The sequence below is a fragment of the Canis lupus genome, chromosome 29, assembly GCF_048164855.1.
Source record: "Canis lupus baileyi chromosome 29, mCanLup2.hap1, whole genome shotgun sequence".
NCBI lineage: Eukaryota > Metazoa > Chordata > Mammalia > Carnivora > Canidae > Canis > Canis lupus.
The window spans coordinates 27,130,510-27,146,175 of NC_132866.1; the positions used below are offsets into that span (position 1 = coordinate 27,130,510).

General features: G+C 40.2%; 1 protein-coding gene across 12 annotated transcripts in view; it reads right to left on the bottom strand.

Moving 5' to 3' along the window:
* Nucleotides 1–959: 959 nt before the first annotated feature.
* Nucleotides 960–15,666, bottom strand: part of BTRC (beta-transducin repeat containing E3 ubiquitin protein ligase) — a 185,906-nt gene continuing 171,199 nt past the window's right edge. For all 12 annotated transcript variants that reach the window (XM_072805628.1, XM_072805618.1, XM_072805624.1 and 9 more), the window contains 3 exons: nt 15,429–15,507; nt 7,514–7,706; nt 960–5,617 (listed from right to left, as the gene is read on the bottom strand). In XM_072805628.1, coding sequence (XP_072661729.1) covers nt 7,545–7,706; nt 15,429–15,507 — 241 coding nt within the window. In that variant the 3' untranslated portion in view covers nt 960–5,617; nt 7,514–7,544. The remainder of the gene's footprint in view (nt 5,618–7,513; nt 7,707–15,428; nt 15,508–15,666) is intronic.

The following is a 15,666-nucleotide window of genomic DNA, read 5'->3' on the forward strand; positions in this document are numbered from 1 at the left end:
TGGGTGGTCTAGTTGTTAGGGAGGAGACTCTAGTGTCCTCTCAAGCAATGTGAAGAGCCCCCTTTCTTGCTACCCAGGTTCCCCACCTGCAAAATGCCAGGTGCATCTGAGGCTCTGACGTGTCTTTGGTTCTCACAGGGCAGTTCTGCACTGGAGCCTGGATATTTAACAGTCTGAGAGCTCCCATACCCATGTTGTCACTCCAGGTAAGACAGGCACCGAGTCCAGAGGCTAACAGATCCAAGGAGTCTCTAGTCAAGCACTGAGGAGCACTACCACTAAAAGCCCACAGATGTAAAACAAGAGGGAGTAGAGGGGGTCTGTCTATGCCTAGAACCATGTACCCATCTGCCAAGATTTGGTTTAAGGAGGGAAGGGGGTGGGTCCACCTGGAGTAGCAGTGTTCTCCCTCAGATGGTCAATGTTCCTCCCTTCATTAAAAAAAAAATTTCTTTTAAAGGTTTTATTTTTAACTAATCTCTACACCCAACATGAGGCTCCAACTTAAAACCCCAAGATCAAGAGTCACATGCTCTACCTACTGTGCCAGCCAGGAGCCCCAGTCCCTTCATTTTTTGTAGCTTGTTGGAGTTTGCTCCTGAATGTGAGCTCATCTTTCCAGAAACTGATCAAATGGGATGCAGGGGGAACCCATCTTCTCAGTCCCTGAGGAAGCAGAGGAAAATCTAAGTTCTGGGCCCTGGTTGGGTTGTGGCAGGCTGAGGCTATAGTGACCAGTTCCTAAATTAGACATCACTTTGGCTTCAATTTAATTCATCATGGACCATTACTTGTCTGCCAGGGGTCCCGTATTTTTTCACACCATTTGGCCCTGACTTCTCTAAATGTTTTCCCATGTCAGATTATCTTAAAAGGTATCTGTGTACTCTGTTCAATTTATATATCAAAACTCATTGTCATCTTGATGTTGGGGCAAAGAGACAAGACACTTAGAAAACTCACTTTAATCTTATATTTGTAATTTAAGTTACTTTTTTTGGAACAGTTAAAAAAATTCAGAACACACTATTTTACCATGATCCTAGGTTGTGAACATATTTGTACCTTGACTACACATCACGATAACATAACCACAAAAGTCAAAGCAGTCAGTACTTAAGAGTCTAGAGAACAGAGGGCTGAGCCAAACCAACTGAAAGCTCTCAGGGAAGCTCACACTCGTTGCCAGGCCTGCCCCACAGCTGAAGTCCAGCGAACATGCCTTACAACAGTCTGGATGGGCTTGGGTGATCACTGATTTGGGAAGGTGTTAGTTTCCTTGGTACCCAAAGGTCTAACCCTCCTTGTTGGTCTTTTCCTTCAGTGTCCAAGAAGAGAAATGGATAAGAGAGGAAGGGACACTTTATAATGCCATTTACCACCCTGATCCTTAAATATACACACAGCCAACCAGAAGCTGGGTGAGCTGGAGAGCATATTTTAGAGGTCATCTGACTTCAGGAAATTGTAGATCAATTTTGCACTCAATTTCTAACAGAAGAGGTTTCTGGATATCAATGCATTAAGTTCCACTAGAAATCAGGCAGCCATAATTGTGCTCTTTTGGTTTCTCTCCTCAGTTCCAAGTATCCTTAAGTCACAAATGAACTACAGACAGAACCAGCAAAACTCAGCTTTATTACCCTAAGAGATGGCTATCTTTCTGACACTGATTATGTTGTGCCAATGTTAAGTAAGCAGCTCTGGTCTGTACGTGATTAGCTGTGTAAATGAAGCCCAGAGAGATGAAGTCAGCCTGCAGGCTTTAGGTGTGCTGATTGTAAGTGAGAGTTATTCTAGGAGGGAAAAGAGGAAGGCAAGAAGAAGCAAGGGCACCTTTTCATGTTTTCCAGCTCTTGGGATATCTGTTCAGCTCATCCAAATAGGGAAGGAGATCAGAAATGTGGATTAAAGTCATATGGTAAACCTGATCATCAAAGAGTGTGATGGTCACAGGTGGTGGGTATCTAAGCATCCCTTTTTCCACTAAGAAGTACCTTTGGATTCCTCCCAAATTAAGCTTGCAGCCTAGGCTCTCATGCCTGCACCATTCTGGGTTGGACTGCTCGCACTTCAGACAGGAAGATGTTACATCTAAAATGGAAGATGCCAAGAAGGTCAACAATACCAAGGTATCTAATCTACTTCTAGGAAAGAAAAAAAACCACTCTATTTTCAATATCCCTCACCACCCTCCACCCCAAGCCCTTGGTTTCCACATACAGTCAAGTGCTAAGCAAGGAGTAGACCAACCACAGCTGTTCTGACCAATGGGTACCAGGAGACGGCAGAGGAGAAAAGAGTGCATATTTTCTTCTCTTCAGCTTATGACTTTACAAAAGAAAAATAAAAAAGATTTTTCTTAAGCAGAAAACAGAATGATTTAGGGGCCTAAGGGTTTTTTTTTTTCCAGTTCAGAAACAAGTTATGAGGGCCAGACTTTATTACTTGACAATAGAGTTCCAGAGAGTCCTGTCTCTGAAATTTCTGGTGAAGAGTCTCCAGAAAAAATTTTGCCAAGGGACAAGTGTAAAAGGCCTCCATTCACAATTCATGTCCACTTTCCAATTGCACATAAGAAAGGAAAAGGGTGTTCTCAGCAGTGAAAATACATATATGTGCAGCAAGGCATGCTGGTTTTGTCCAAGCAGCCCCAGTGTGACTGGAGAGCTCCTGGGTGCAGATGCATGCACATGCTCCTTGTGTGCCCACCTTTGAAGGGGTTTCCTCCCATCTTTAAGAAACACCGTTTTCAGGCCCACACTGGAATTTTAGTGAGAAGTGACTAATCTACAATGGAGACATGCCATTTCAGAGCCAAGAGACTCCTTCAGCTCCTTTTCTACCATTCCTTTTAGTTGTATTGAGACTTTCTTTGTTTCTCTTTTCTTTTTAAAAAGGTCAAACTTTACATTTATTCTAGCCCAGTTGGGGATTAGTGATAATCAATTCCCACCGAAATCATGCAGAGATGGTAAGTGGGGTTTACCTTCTCTGGAAATGAACTTCTACTTACCTGATTATTTCTTCTACAATGAACTGGTAAATGACCCCCAGAGCTGAGAAATGTGACTGACTCAGTTTTTCAGACCACTTAACTTCATTCCCATTTCCATCAGCAGCAAAGGACAACTTGGGGAGAACATGCTTGATGGAGCTAACGGCTCCAGACTGCAGGCTCCACCCTCAATCTCATTTGTGATCGTACTGGACAAGCTTCAAAACAATCTTAGAAATTATCTACCTTCAACTGAACCTAAATGGGAGAGCAAAACCCCGGGCACCAATGAATATTCAACAGCTCCCACTTTTAAATAGCAGCATATAAGAGAAGGGCTAGTAAAGTTATGGCTATTGGACAATATTTTCAAACAGCTTGAAATCCATGCCTCTTTAATGCCTGATCTTACTCAGGGCTGATGAGTTTTACTCCTGGCTGATGGCCCTCTGCCTCACCTGTAGCAAAATCTGTAACCAATCAAAAAGCCAAAAGTAGCCAACACAATAGACAAGGAACTCTGATGATGGCTACATAGAAACATTTCTCTGTAGCATTTGGGTAGTTGGGAAGAGAAGATACTTCCCAGGCAATGCCATATTATACTGGGAAATATTTCCTGAATATATCCTGGAATGAAAAGCTTAAAAGCACTCATGAAGTTGGAAAGGAAAAATGCATGTGCATAACTTGCCTCTCAATACATAACAACAACATTCAGTTAAATCAGAAGGGAAGGGGGAAGATGGCGTTCTCTTCCTCTCCCCCTTGCTGAACTAAAGGTAGTCTGGGTTAGAGGTCATCTGCAACTGGCTCCCATTCTGATGCTTTTACAGCAGCTGGTTAAAAAGAGGCTTTCTTTTACTCAACTGCTTTGCTTGGGAACAGAAACAGACCTGATTGACTGCTCAGCTTCCAAGAGAAAGTAGAGACTGCAGTGTGGCCTTGGGCCGGTGATGGGTGTGCCCATGCTACACGAGAGGGCTGATGCAGCTCCGTGCTGCCCTGGGAAACAAGCTGGGCACATGCTGGTAGTAAGAACTGTGTTCCCAAGTTGGGGTGGCATATGTGCCCTGCCCGACACTCATACAGCTGCCTTTTAAGCGGTCAGGGTGGCCTGGCCCTTGCTGAGGTCCATTTGTTTATGTTGTTTACCAACTTCCAGAGAAATTTTATTGACTGGGGAAAGTGGAGAGTTAAATAAGGCCAGGGAAGGAATAAAAGGAAAGAGAAGGCAGTTTCTGCCCCATTTAGCAAACCCTGTGTGCCAAACTTCACCCTGATCCTCTTTCTGGCAGATTTGCCCTTTTGTAAAATACCATGTTTGGGAAAAGCAGGAGGAAGGTTCTGCAGTATAAGGTTGAGATGATTAGCTTGCTTTCTGAGAGATGATATATTTACTATTCTAAATGAGAAAGAAATCCACTTTTACCCCTGACTACCTCTTTAGCTTCTCTGATTGTGGTCTTGGCAAAGACACAGGTGCTGGGTGCTCACAGACCCCGATGAGCAAATCAGAGGTGTGAACCATTATGCAGAATGCACCCAGAAGCTGGCTCTGGCCATTTCAAACCTTTCAGCTGAACCTTACCAGTGATTTAAGATGAAGTACAATGCTTTTTATTACACATCTAATTGTTAATGAGAGGAAATGCAATCAGCAACTCTTTTCTAAACTCTACATGGAATCGAGGAGACTGCTGAGTCCAGAAAAGATGCGGCCATTGATGGAGCCCAGGCAATTTCTGCCCTTGCCCCCACCATTTTTGGAGGGGGGGTGGTGTTAGAAGAGAGAGAGAAGAGTTGCAAATATGATGGGAGTACCTTCTAAGAACCCACTGCTGCCATACAAGGTCACCTGCAGCAAAAGCCTGCATTTGAAATTTCGACTGAACAGCATTTATCTCTTCCAAGTGTGGCATTTTCTCACTGATTTGCCTCATGTTAACTGAGAACCTCTCTTCATACTCTTTCTTCTCAGGTGCAGCAGAGAAACAGGTTGAAGGAGAGTGGGGGATAAGGGAAGAGGGACAGAAACAGAAAGAGATTTAAGGAAAGAGGCCCAGATCTTCCAGTGTGTATTTTTGTTTTCTTTCTCTCTCTCCTCAAAGGCTATATAGACAGACAGCTCCTCCTAAGCACAGTGGGGCTGGGCTGATACTGCCGGGTGCTGGGCATTCCTAGGTGCTGTCTGGCTTGAAGTTATACCCCCTGTACCATAGAAGTTGGTCTCCCAGAAGGCTATATAGGGAAACTAGTTCTTCTGCTTAACAGCAAAGCAAGAGAGATTCTGGCAAAACACTAAATATATTTATAAGTCATCTTTGTCTGGAACCAAATAAGGAAAAACAGGTGCAGAGGAAAGGAGAGGAGGTGAGGTGAGGTTTAAAAGTTCCAATCATTCACAAAAGATAAAGACATCTTCTGATAGCAGCACGGAAGCAGTCAGCTGTGCTGAGTAGACCATCCTGGGTCGACTGCAGACCAACTGTGTCCCAACAGGAGTCTCAAAGCCCCATTCCTCGGCTAGTCCGGGGAAGTGGGTAGTAGTTTGATTGTTACTGTTGTTGCTCATCCTGGTATTGGCAGATATGTTAAATACCGCAACTTTAATGAGTCCTGTGTGAAAACAGAGCACAGTCATTAGTCCCTTTCCCTACATTCCTCACTTGCTCTAAGAGGAGAAGAATGGTAACTTAGCTGTCAATTGGGAGAAAGGCTCAGAGGTCCTTCCAACACCTGCTCTCTGCCCATGTTCAAAGCAGGAGCTTCTGTCAAAGGCTACATAGCCTGCCTGGGGTCATGGTGGGGCTCACTGACATGCTCAGGCTGCAGCACTCATGCAGAGTAGTTACTCTGACATCGTGAGATTAAGAGTGACTCTGGTGGGTATATCAAGATCTCACCTGCTCCCTGTAATGATGGAGTAGGCAAGGCCAGCTCTGAGGTTCTGGCCCTGAATGGCCAGAAGCACAGCTGTGCCATCAGCAGAAGTGGGGCAGCTGGGTAAAGCTGTCTGGCCACTTGGCTGGAGGGTCCTGGCACAACAGATGTGGAGAAAGTCTGATTGTTAAAAATGTGCACTAGACACACTCCTGGTACCTTCAAGAACAGATGTATAGATGGTGGCTGGTAATGTGGCCTGGAGATTAAGACAGAAGTTGGGATTTGAGATATAAATTTGAGAGTCATCTACACTGAGATGAGAGCTGAAGCCTCGGGAAGAGAAAAAGCAGCCAAAGCAGGAAGCTTTGATAAGGAAGAAAAGCCCGAGACACACTCTTAGGGGTGAGAGGAGAAAGGAGACATAAACAATCAAAGAGTCAGGAAGAATATTAAAAATGGCAAAATGCCATAGCAATCTAATGAAGAGAAAATTTTGGCAAAAAGGGGATAGGTACATGACGATTACAGTATTACTAACAATGACCACTTTTTACTGAGGGCTTGTTCTGAGCTAGGTACTGTGCTAAGCACTAAGAATTTTACATAGGACATTTCAAAGCAGTCCTTACCACAACTTGGTGAGGTAGGGACTGTAACCCATCTTACCAATAAGTAATCTAAGGCTCTGGAAGTTGCTTGCACAGGGGCACACATCTGGATTTTCACCTGAGCCTGCCTGTGTGACCTGGCTGAGGGATAGGAAGCAGTGTGTCCTCTGTGAGAACTGTAAGCACTAAAGTGAGCCCAGCAGGGCCTGGACCACCACACTTAGAACCTCTACAAAAGATGTGCAGAAAAGTGAACTAAATCTGTACTTCTGCCATAGAGCTAAGGTAAGTGTGGGAAATAAGCAATCATAATGACAGCAACATTCCCTAGTAGTGCAGTTTTCCCAACCCAGTGATATCCTAATTAGTGGATTTGAACTGGTTGACACTGGGTGTTATCTGAATATATCATCACATAGATAAAGATGAGATGTAAACTGTTCTCCTGCCTCAGAGGGAGGTTGGAGACTTGAGTGGGAGAATACACGGAGTTTTATCAACCCCAGAGCTACTTTCAAGGTCAAAAGACAGTTTCTTTTATTTTTTGGAAGGGGTGGGGAGTGGAGATGAGGGATAAAAAAGCCACATTTTGTAATCAAATGACACTGACAAGGCAGAGCTGTAAGAAGTCAGCCAAGAGATGTCACCAAGAAAATTGTCTACTCACACATTGTTTACTTGGTTTAAAGGGTGTCTGTTACATAAACTGGTTTGATCTAGGAACTACAAAGTCACAGGCTTATAGGTCATTACTCTTAGTTTTGAAGCTGCTTTAAATATTATTTTAACAATCCTATTAGGTAACTGGGGCAGAAATTATTCTTTCTACTACACAAAGATCATTTAGATCTAGATCAAAAATCATCTAGAACTAGCTACCTTGATGAAAGACACTGTCCAGTGTGCAGCCCCAACCCTGTCTCATGTTGGCTTCACCTGCTTTATAGGAACTGGAGGGCTAGCAACAGCCAATATTCCATCTCCCACTCACAGTGCTATGTATACAATTCTTTTTTCGTACCTGGGCAAGTATGAGGTCACTGTATGATTATTTATCTGGAGATATAGGTGTATGTTCGAGAAGGGGAGCGAGGGGGTTCAGCTTGGGCAGCTGGATCGTTTAGGAAGTCCCAGATGAGGATTGTGTCATCATGTGAACTACTGACAATCTGGAATTCATCAAACTGGAGTCGGAATACTCTTCCAGAATGCTCCTAAAGCAGCAGAAACAAAAACTTTTGAACTACTCAAAATCAAAAGGACCCAAATTCAGCAACATATCAAAAGAAGTCTATAGAAAGACTACGGTATGATGATAATTTTCTCTAATATTTAGCTGTTTCAAGAACAGAGAAAAAGCAATTTGGAGTAAAGGCAGAATGGAAAAAGTCAAATATTGGGTAGCTGATTTTGTACAAAGTTATATTCACTAGACCTGAGCCATGCCAAAGAGTATGCTAGCTTCTCACTGCTAACTCTCCTTGGTTTAGGCTGAATGAGAACATTCCTCAGTACCTTCCTGGTCTTTCTGTATCTGTTGGATTCTTCTACAATCAGAAGCCAAGAATTGATGAGCAGTAATACGAGGTGTGCTGGTAAATGTTTATCAACTAATTATCCCCAATTTGTAAAAGTATTCACCTATTTTTATGCTGTAAAAATTCCTACAGTGCCTAATTTCAAACTACCCATGTGAGGTAAAATTCCTGAAAGCCTGACAAGTGTCTTTCATAAGCAGGTACAAGCCTGCTCTAGCACACACTGGCAGTAACTACCACCTTGATCAAGATGTAGAATATTTCCAGCACCCTGGAAAGTGCTCTCATGCTCCTTCCTTCTCAATACTACCTTCATCCCAATGCTTTCATCGTGAATTCATGGATTTCTGTTCCTGAATTTCATATAAATACACTCATATAGCATGTATTCTCTGGTGCCTGGTTTTTCTTACTCAACAATGCAAGGTGCCTTTTTGTTACTGCATGTAATGGTCTTTTTAAAAATTACTGGTTGCCATGCCCTTATATGAACACACTGCATTTTATCTTTTCTCCTGTGGCAGACATAAAGGCTGACTGTAGTTTTGGCTATTTAATAAAGCTGCTCTGAACATTTATGCCCATGTTTTTTGAAGGATATATGCTTTCATTTCACCTAGAACTGCAGGGCTATGAAGTAGGTATATATTTAGCTTCAGCATGTATAGAGAAACAGTTTTATTTACTTTTTCAGTTTTATAAAAGCTGTGCCAATTTATACTCCCACCAGCAATATATCAGAGTTCAAGTTGCTCCACATCTTCACCAACAAACTCATGCTGTCAATCTATTAAATTTTAGACATGGTGGTATGTTATTGGAGTTTCAATTTGCAGTTTTCTTTATGAAATTGAGGAAGTTCCCCTCTATTCCTGCTTGTTGAGAGTTTTTATCATGAATGGATAATGGATTTTGCCAAATGCCTTTTCTGCATGTACTTATATAACAATGTGATTTTTCTTCTTTAGCTTTCTGATGTGAATTAAATAGTTGATTTTTTTTTTTGAATATTAAACCAGTTCTGTATACCTGGAATAAATACCACTTGGTCATGGTGTATATGTGTATTTTTGTGTTGTTGGATTTAGTTTGCTAATACTTTGATGAGGATTTATTTTATTTTTAAAAGATTTTATTTATTTGAGAGAGGGAGAGAGAACACATGCACAGGCAGGGAGGAGAGGAAGAAGCAGGCTCTCCACTGAGCAGCCAGCCCAATGTGGGGCTGGATCCCAGGACCCTGAGTTCATGAACTGAGCTGAACGCAGATGCTTAACCAACTAAGCCACCCAGGCACTACAAGAATTTTTTTAAAGAGTTACTTCATTTTATTGGCATACTGCTGTCTTTTAAATGAGTTTAGAAATTTTCTTTATTGTGAAATAACTAAATATAGGGAGAGTGACAAGACTACACTTAGATTTTAAGGAAAGTGTTTGAAATATTACCAAAAAAATCCTGCCTAATAAACTCACCTTAGTCATACAATTGTGTTTGCCTATTACCTTATCTAATACTTTATTTTGAATTATGGTAAAAACCACATAAAATTTACTATCTTACCCATTGTTAAGTGTACAGTTCAGTGTTGCTAGGTACATTTACACTGTTGTACAATCAATCTCCAGAACTTGTTCATCTTGCAAAACTGAAATTCTATATCCATTAAACAACAATTCTCTATTTCTCTCCCCCTCAACCTCTGAGAACCATCATTCTACTTTCTGGGTTTGACTACTGTAGATACTTCATGTAAGTGGAAGAATACAGTATTTGTCTTTTGTGACTGGCTTGTTTCACTTAATGTCCTCAAGTTTTATTCATGTTGTAGCATGTGACAGTACATCCTTTCTTTTCAAGGCTGAATCATATTCTATTGTACAAATATACCACATTTTTTCATGCATTCATCTGCTGATGAACACTTGGGTTGCTTCCACCTCTTGGCTACTGTGAATAATATTGATATGAAGATGGGTGTGCATATCACCTTGAGATCCTGCTTTCAATTCTTTCACTCAGAAGTGAGGGTGCTGGATCATATGGTAATTCTATCTTTAATAGTTTCAGAAACCCATACTGCTTTCTTTCTAAAAAATATTTTATTTATTCATGAGAGATACAGAGGCAGAGACATAGGCAGAGGGAGAAGCAGGGATGTGGGACTTAATCCGAGGACCGCAGGATCATACCCTGAGTCAAAGACAGGCACTCAACTGCTGAACCACCCAGGCGTCCCCCCATACTGCTTTCTGTACAGGATGCACCATTTTACATTCTTTACAAGAAGTAAATGAGCTCGCAGATGAGACATACTGATCTGTACTTTTCTTTCTTTTTTTGCTTTTGGTATGAGGGTAATGCTAGCCTCATAGGATGAGTTAGGAACTATTCACTTCTATCTTCTGTAAAAGACTGTGAAGAACTGGTATAATTTCTTAATTTCCTTAAACATTTGGTAGAATTCACTAGTGAACTCATTTGGGCCTGATGCTTTGTTTTGTAAGGTTATTAATTATTGATTCAATTTCTTTAATAGGTATAGGCCCATTCAGATTGTCTATCTCTTATGTCAGTTGTAGAAGATTGTATCTTTCAAGGAATTGATCCACTTCATCTAGGTTATTAAATTTGGGGGCATAGAGTTGTTCATAGTATTCCTTGATTACTAACCTTTTTTTTGTTCATGGGATCTATAGCGATGCAAAATTGGGTTTAACATTTGGATACACATAAAAGGGGTTAGCAAAATCTATTCCTAATAAAACAAAATCCATTCCTAGTAAAAACTCCCAGCAATCTAGGAACTCAAAGAAACTTGCTAATCCCCTGATAATGGGTTATCTACAAAAAACCTACAGCCAACACAGATCTACGTATATATGTGTAAACAAAATGGTGAAAGACCAACTGTTGTTTCGCCAAGATAAGGACATCCACTCTTACCAATTCTTTTGAACATTGTATTGAAGGTCTTGATCAGTACAAGAGGACAAAAGAAGTGAAAGGTATACTATTGCAAAAAAGTGTATTTCTATATGCTTGTAATGTACAACTCAGAAATTAAAAATTTTAAATACCAAAAAATTAAAGTATCATTTACAATAGCATTAAAAATATGAAATACTTGGGGATAAATATGACAAAAGATGTGTCAGACCTTTACAGTGAAGGCTATAAAACACTGTTGAAAAATTTAAAGACCTGAACAAATGGAGAGAGATAACTGTTTCATGGACCAGAAAAAAGTGTTAAGAACTTAATTCTCTCCAAACTGATCAAGATTCATCACAATCCCAGTGAAAATCTCATTTTTGTTGTTGTTGCAACTGGCAAACAGATTCTAAAATTCAAATGAAAATTCAAAGGACCTTTTCAAACTTTGAAGAAGAATGAAGTTGAAAGACTAATCCTTCAAAAGTTAATAAAAAGCTGCAGTAACCAAGAGAGTATAATACTGGCACCATGAAAGACAAAAAGATCAATGGAACTGAATAGGTCCTTAAGTAGACTCACGTAAAGGAGAGTCTTTTGAATAAATAGTGCTGGAACAACTAGATATCCATATGAACTTTGATCCATACCTGTATGATCTACAAAAATGAACTCAAAATGTAAAGCCTATGGGACGCCTGGATGGCTCAGTGGTTGAGCGTTTGCCTTTGACTCAGGGCATGATCCCAGGGTCTGGGATTAAGTCCCATATTGGGCTCCTGCGGAGAGCCTGCTTCTCCCTCTGCCTATGTCTCTGCATTTCTCTCTCTCTCTCTCATGAATAAATAAAATCTTAAAACAAAACAAAATGTAAAGCCTAAAACTATAAAAATTCTAGAAGAAAACAAATGGGAAGATCTTTGCGATTTGGGATTAGGGAAAGATTTTTTTAGATATAATTGCAAATTACACAATCCATAATAGAAAAAGTTGATACATTGGACTTAACAAAAATTAAAAACTTTCAAAAGGTACTTTTAAGAGAATGAAAAACAGGGATCCCTGGGTGGCGCAGCGGTTTGGCGCCTGCCTTTGGCCCAGGGCGCGATCCTGGAGACCCGGGATCGAATCCCACGTCGGGCTCCCGGTGCATGGGGCCTGCTTCTCCCTCTGCCTGTGTCTCTGCCTCTCTCTCTCTCTCTCTCTCTCTGTATGACTATCATAAATTTAAAAAAAAAAAAAAAAAAGAAGAGAATGAAAAACAAAACATAGACTGGGAGAATAGATTTGTGAATCACCTATCTCATAAAGGACTTGTATCCTGAATATGTTAAAAGAAATCTCAAAACTCAATGAGAAACCCAGTTAATTAAAAAAATTGGCAAAAGATTCAGATACTTTACCAAAGTAGATATACAGACAGCAAATAAATGCATAAGAAGATAACATTATTAACATTAGGTATATGCAAATTAAAATCACAATGAGATACCATGACGGGTGTGCACACCAGGCAGCGTGTAAACAGGTGGCGGGCACGCACACCACGTGGTGGGTGTGCACACCAGCGCAGGTGGGTTAACCTGTATTTATTAGAATGACTCAAAAAAAAAAGACTGTACTAAGTATTAGTGAGGATGTGGAGTAACTGGTACTCTAATGCACTGTCACATGATACAACTGCTTTGGAAAACAGTTTGGGGGACACCTGGGTGGTTCAGCGAGTGGTTGAGTGTCTGCCTTCAGCTCAGGGCATGATTCCGGAGTCTGAGATCCAGTCCCACATCAGGCTCCTTGCGAGAAGCCTGCTTCTCCCTCTGCCTATGTCTCTGCCTCTCTTTCTGTGTCTCTCATAAGTAAATAAATGAAATATTTTTTTAAAAAAAGAGTCTGGCAGTTTCTAAAAATATGAAACATACACTTAACATACAACTTAACTATTCTGCTCCTATGAATTACCCCAGAGAAACTGAAGCATTTCATTGTACATAAATGTTTACAGAAATTTTATTTATAATTGCCCCAAAATGGACACAACCTAAATTTTCATCAACCAGCAAAAGGATAAATAAATTATGGTAAAACCATATAGTGGAGTACCTACTCAGCCAATTTTAAAAAGAAGTGAACTATTGATATAAATCAACAACAAGGGTGAACCTCAAAATAACTATGCTTAGCGAAAAGAGATAGACAAAAAAGAGTAAATACTGTACTGTATGATTTCGTTTATAAAACCTAGAAAATGTTGGGACTCCTGGCTGGCTCAGGAGTTAAGTGTCTGTCTTCGGCTCAGGGCATGATCCTGGAATCCCGGGATGGGAATTCCACACTGGGCTCCCTGCGTGGAGCCTGCTTCTCCCTCTGCCCCCAAGTCTCTGCCTCTCTCTCTCTGTCTTTCATGAATGAATAAATAAAATCTTAAAAACAAACAAACAAGCAAACCTAGAAAATGCAACCTAATCAATATTCACAAAAAATAGATCAGTATTTGCCTGGGGATTGGAGTAATAGGAAGTGGTGTGGGATGGGAAGGAGAGATTAGAGGAGGGATATGAACATATGAAGATATGTTCATATCTTGGTTGAAGTAGATGGTTTCACTGGTGTGTATACACATCAAAATTTATTGAGTTGCACATTTTAAATATCTTGATTACATACCAATAAGTCAGTTTTTATTTTTATCTTTATTTTTATTTTTATTTTTTTTAATAAGTCAGTTTTTAAAAACTTAAGACAACTCAATAAATAAATGAGGACAAGACTTGAACAGACACTTCATAAAAGATAAGCAAATAAAAAGATGTTCTACACCATAAAATTTCAAAGAAATGCAAATTAAAACTACAACCGCTACACACTCAGTCAAATGGCTATAATTCTTAAAAAACTGACAATACCAAGTGCTGTCAAGGATGTAGAAAAATGGAAAAATGGGACTCTCAAACATTACGTCGGTGGAAATACACAATGATTTGCATTTGTGAACTCCCAAAATGCCACTTTGGGAAACAGCTTGGTAGTTTCTTTTAAATTTGAACACACACAAAAAAATAAAAATTAAAAATAAATAAATAAATTTGAACACACACACACTTTTATGATGGGATTCAGAAACTGCACTCCTAGGTATTTACCTAAGAGGAATGAAAACAGTATGTATACACAAAAACCTGTATGGGAATGTTTTCAGCATCACCCTAAACTGGAAGTATTCCAAATGTCCTTCAACTGGTAAGTGCATAAACAAACTGGCTCATTCACACAGTGGAATACTACTCAGCAATACAAAAGAACTAAGCACGAACACATGCAACAACATGAATGACTCTCAAATGAAGTGAATAAAGCCAAATGCAAAAAGCTACATACTGTATGACTTTATAGGACATTCATAAAATGGCAAAAATCAGAATAGTGGCTAGGGGTGTGGGAGAGGGTAGTGCTATGAAGCGGTATAATTTTTGGGGTGTTAGAAATGTTCTAGATCTCGATCAAGGTGTTTACACACTGCAAAATTCAGAAAAACACACTGAAAAAGGGTAAATTTTGCTGTATGTAAATTACACCTCATTTAGACTTAGATTAATTTTAAATGAATGAAAGTATACATTTTAAAAAACATGTCTGAAACATGCAGGTAAAGTAGGTCTGATGCTGCAACAATGAGCTTTAAATCCAATCAGGAAGACAAAGAAACATCTCTCTCTCTCTTCTCCAGAGCAGAGGCTGCCAAATGTTGAGAGTTAGGATTCAGAACACTGGGCTTCAAATGCTAGCTCTCATCTTTACCCTGAGTTGTGCTCTCTGGTGCCCCACCTAATTTTCTTTTTCCAATGGCAGCAGCTTTTAACCTTAGGCCATTTTCTCATCCGGGCCTTTGGTGAACACCATGATAAAGAATTTAGCACTTTCAAAGGTGACTTTCTTCCTTTTGAGTCACTTCTTTCCTCAAATGTCAAGATGTTTATGGCAAGGAATAAAAGAGATGGGATTCATGTTGCTGGAGGCAGCATGCCTTGAATAGGCTGCAGAGCCAGGGGGCTGACCGGGGGTTCACACAGACTCCCATGACACTTTTTGCAGGCACAGGTGTGTAGGTCCTCAGCTTCTGGACAGGTTCCAATTTGAGTAATTATGTTCTCTCTCCCTAAGTACCCCCTACTGTTTCTGGTGGATACAGAATCCTTATTCACTTCCTGTACTAAACTGTGGTGTAGAGTTGCTGTGCAGCTGTTAAACAGCTGCCACATTCCTTTCTATACATAGTCTCTAAAGCACTTTTGGATGAAAGGCGCTAAAAAAACATATTTTATTGTCATGTATTAGTTGCCTTTCCACTTAGTAGTAGGTTTCGTGAGCTTCTAACTATCAAATCCAGATCTGTATTCCATACCACATCAATGTTTCATTTCTTTCCCTTCCTGTTCCCCAACCCCCTCTAAACAGCAAGGTTCTTACCACAAGGGTCCGTAGACAGAGAGTCCCTGCAGGAGCACGGGGGTCCAAAGCAGCTACAAGATCCCACACTTTAATTTTTCTAAAGATCCAAAAGGGGACAAAAATCTTAATTAAAAGCAAAATTAAGGGACCATGGGAAAAATAGCAAAAAGTCATGGCAATAAATAGGTATGATGAATGTAATTTTTTTTTTGATGAATGTAATTTATATGATAAATGCAGCTCACAAGAATATATA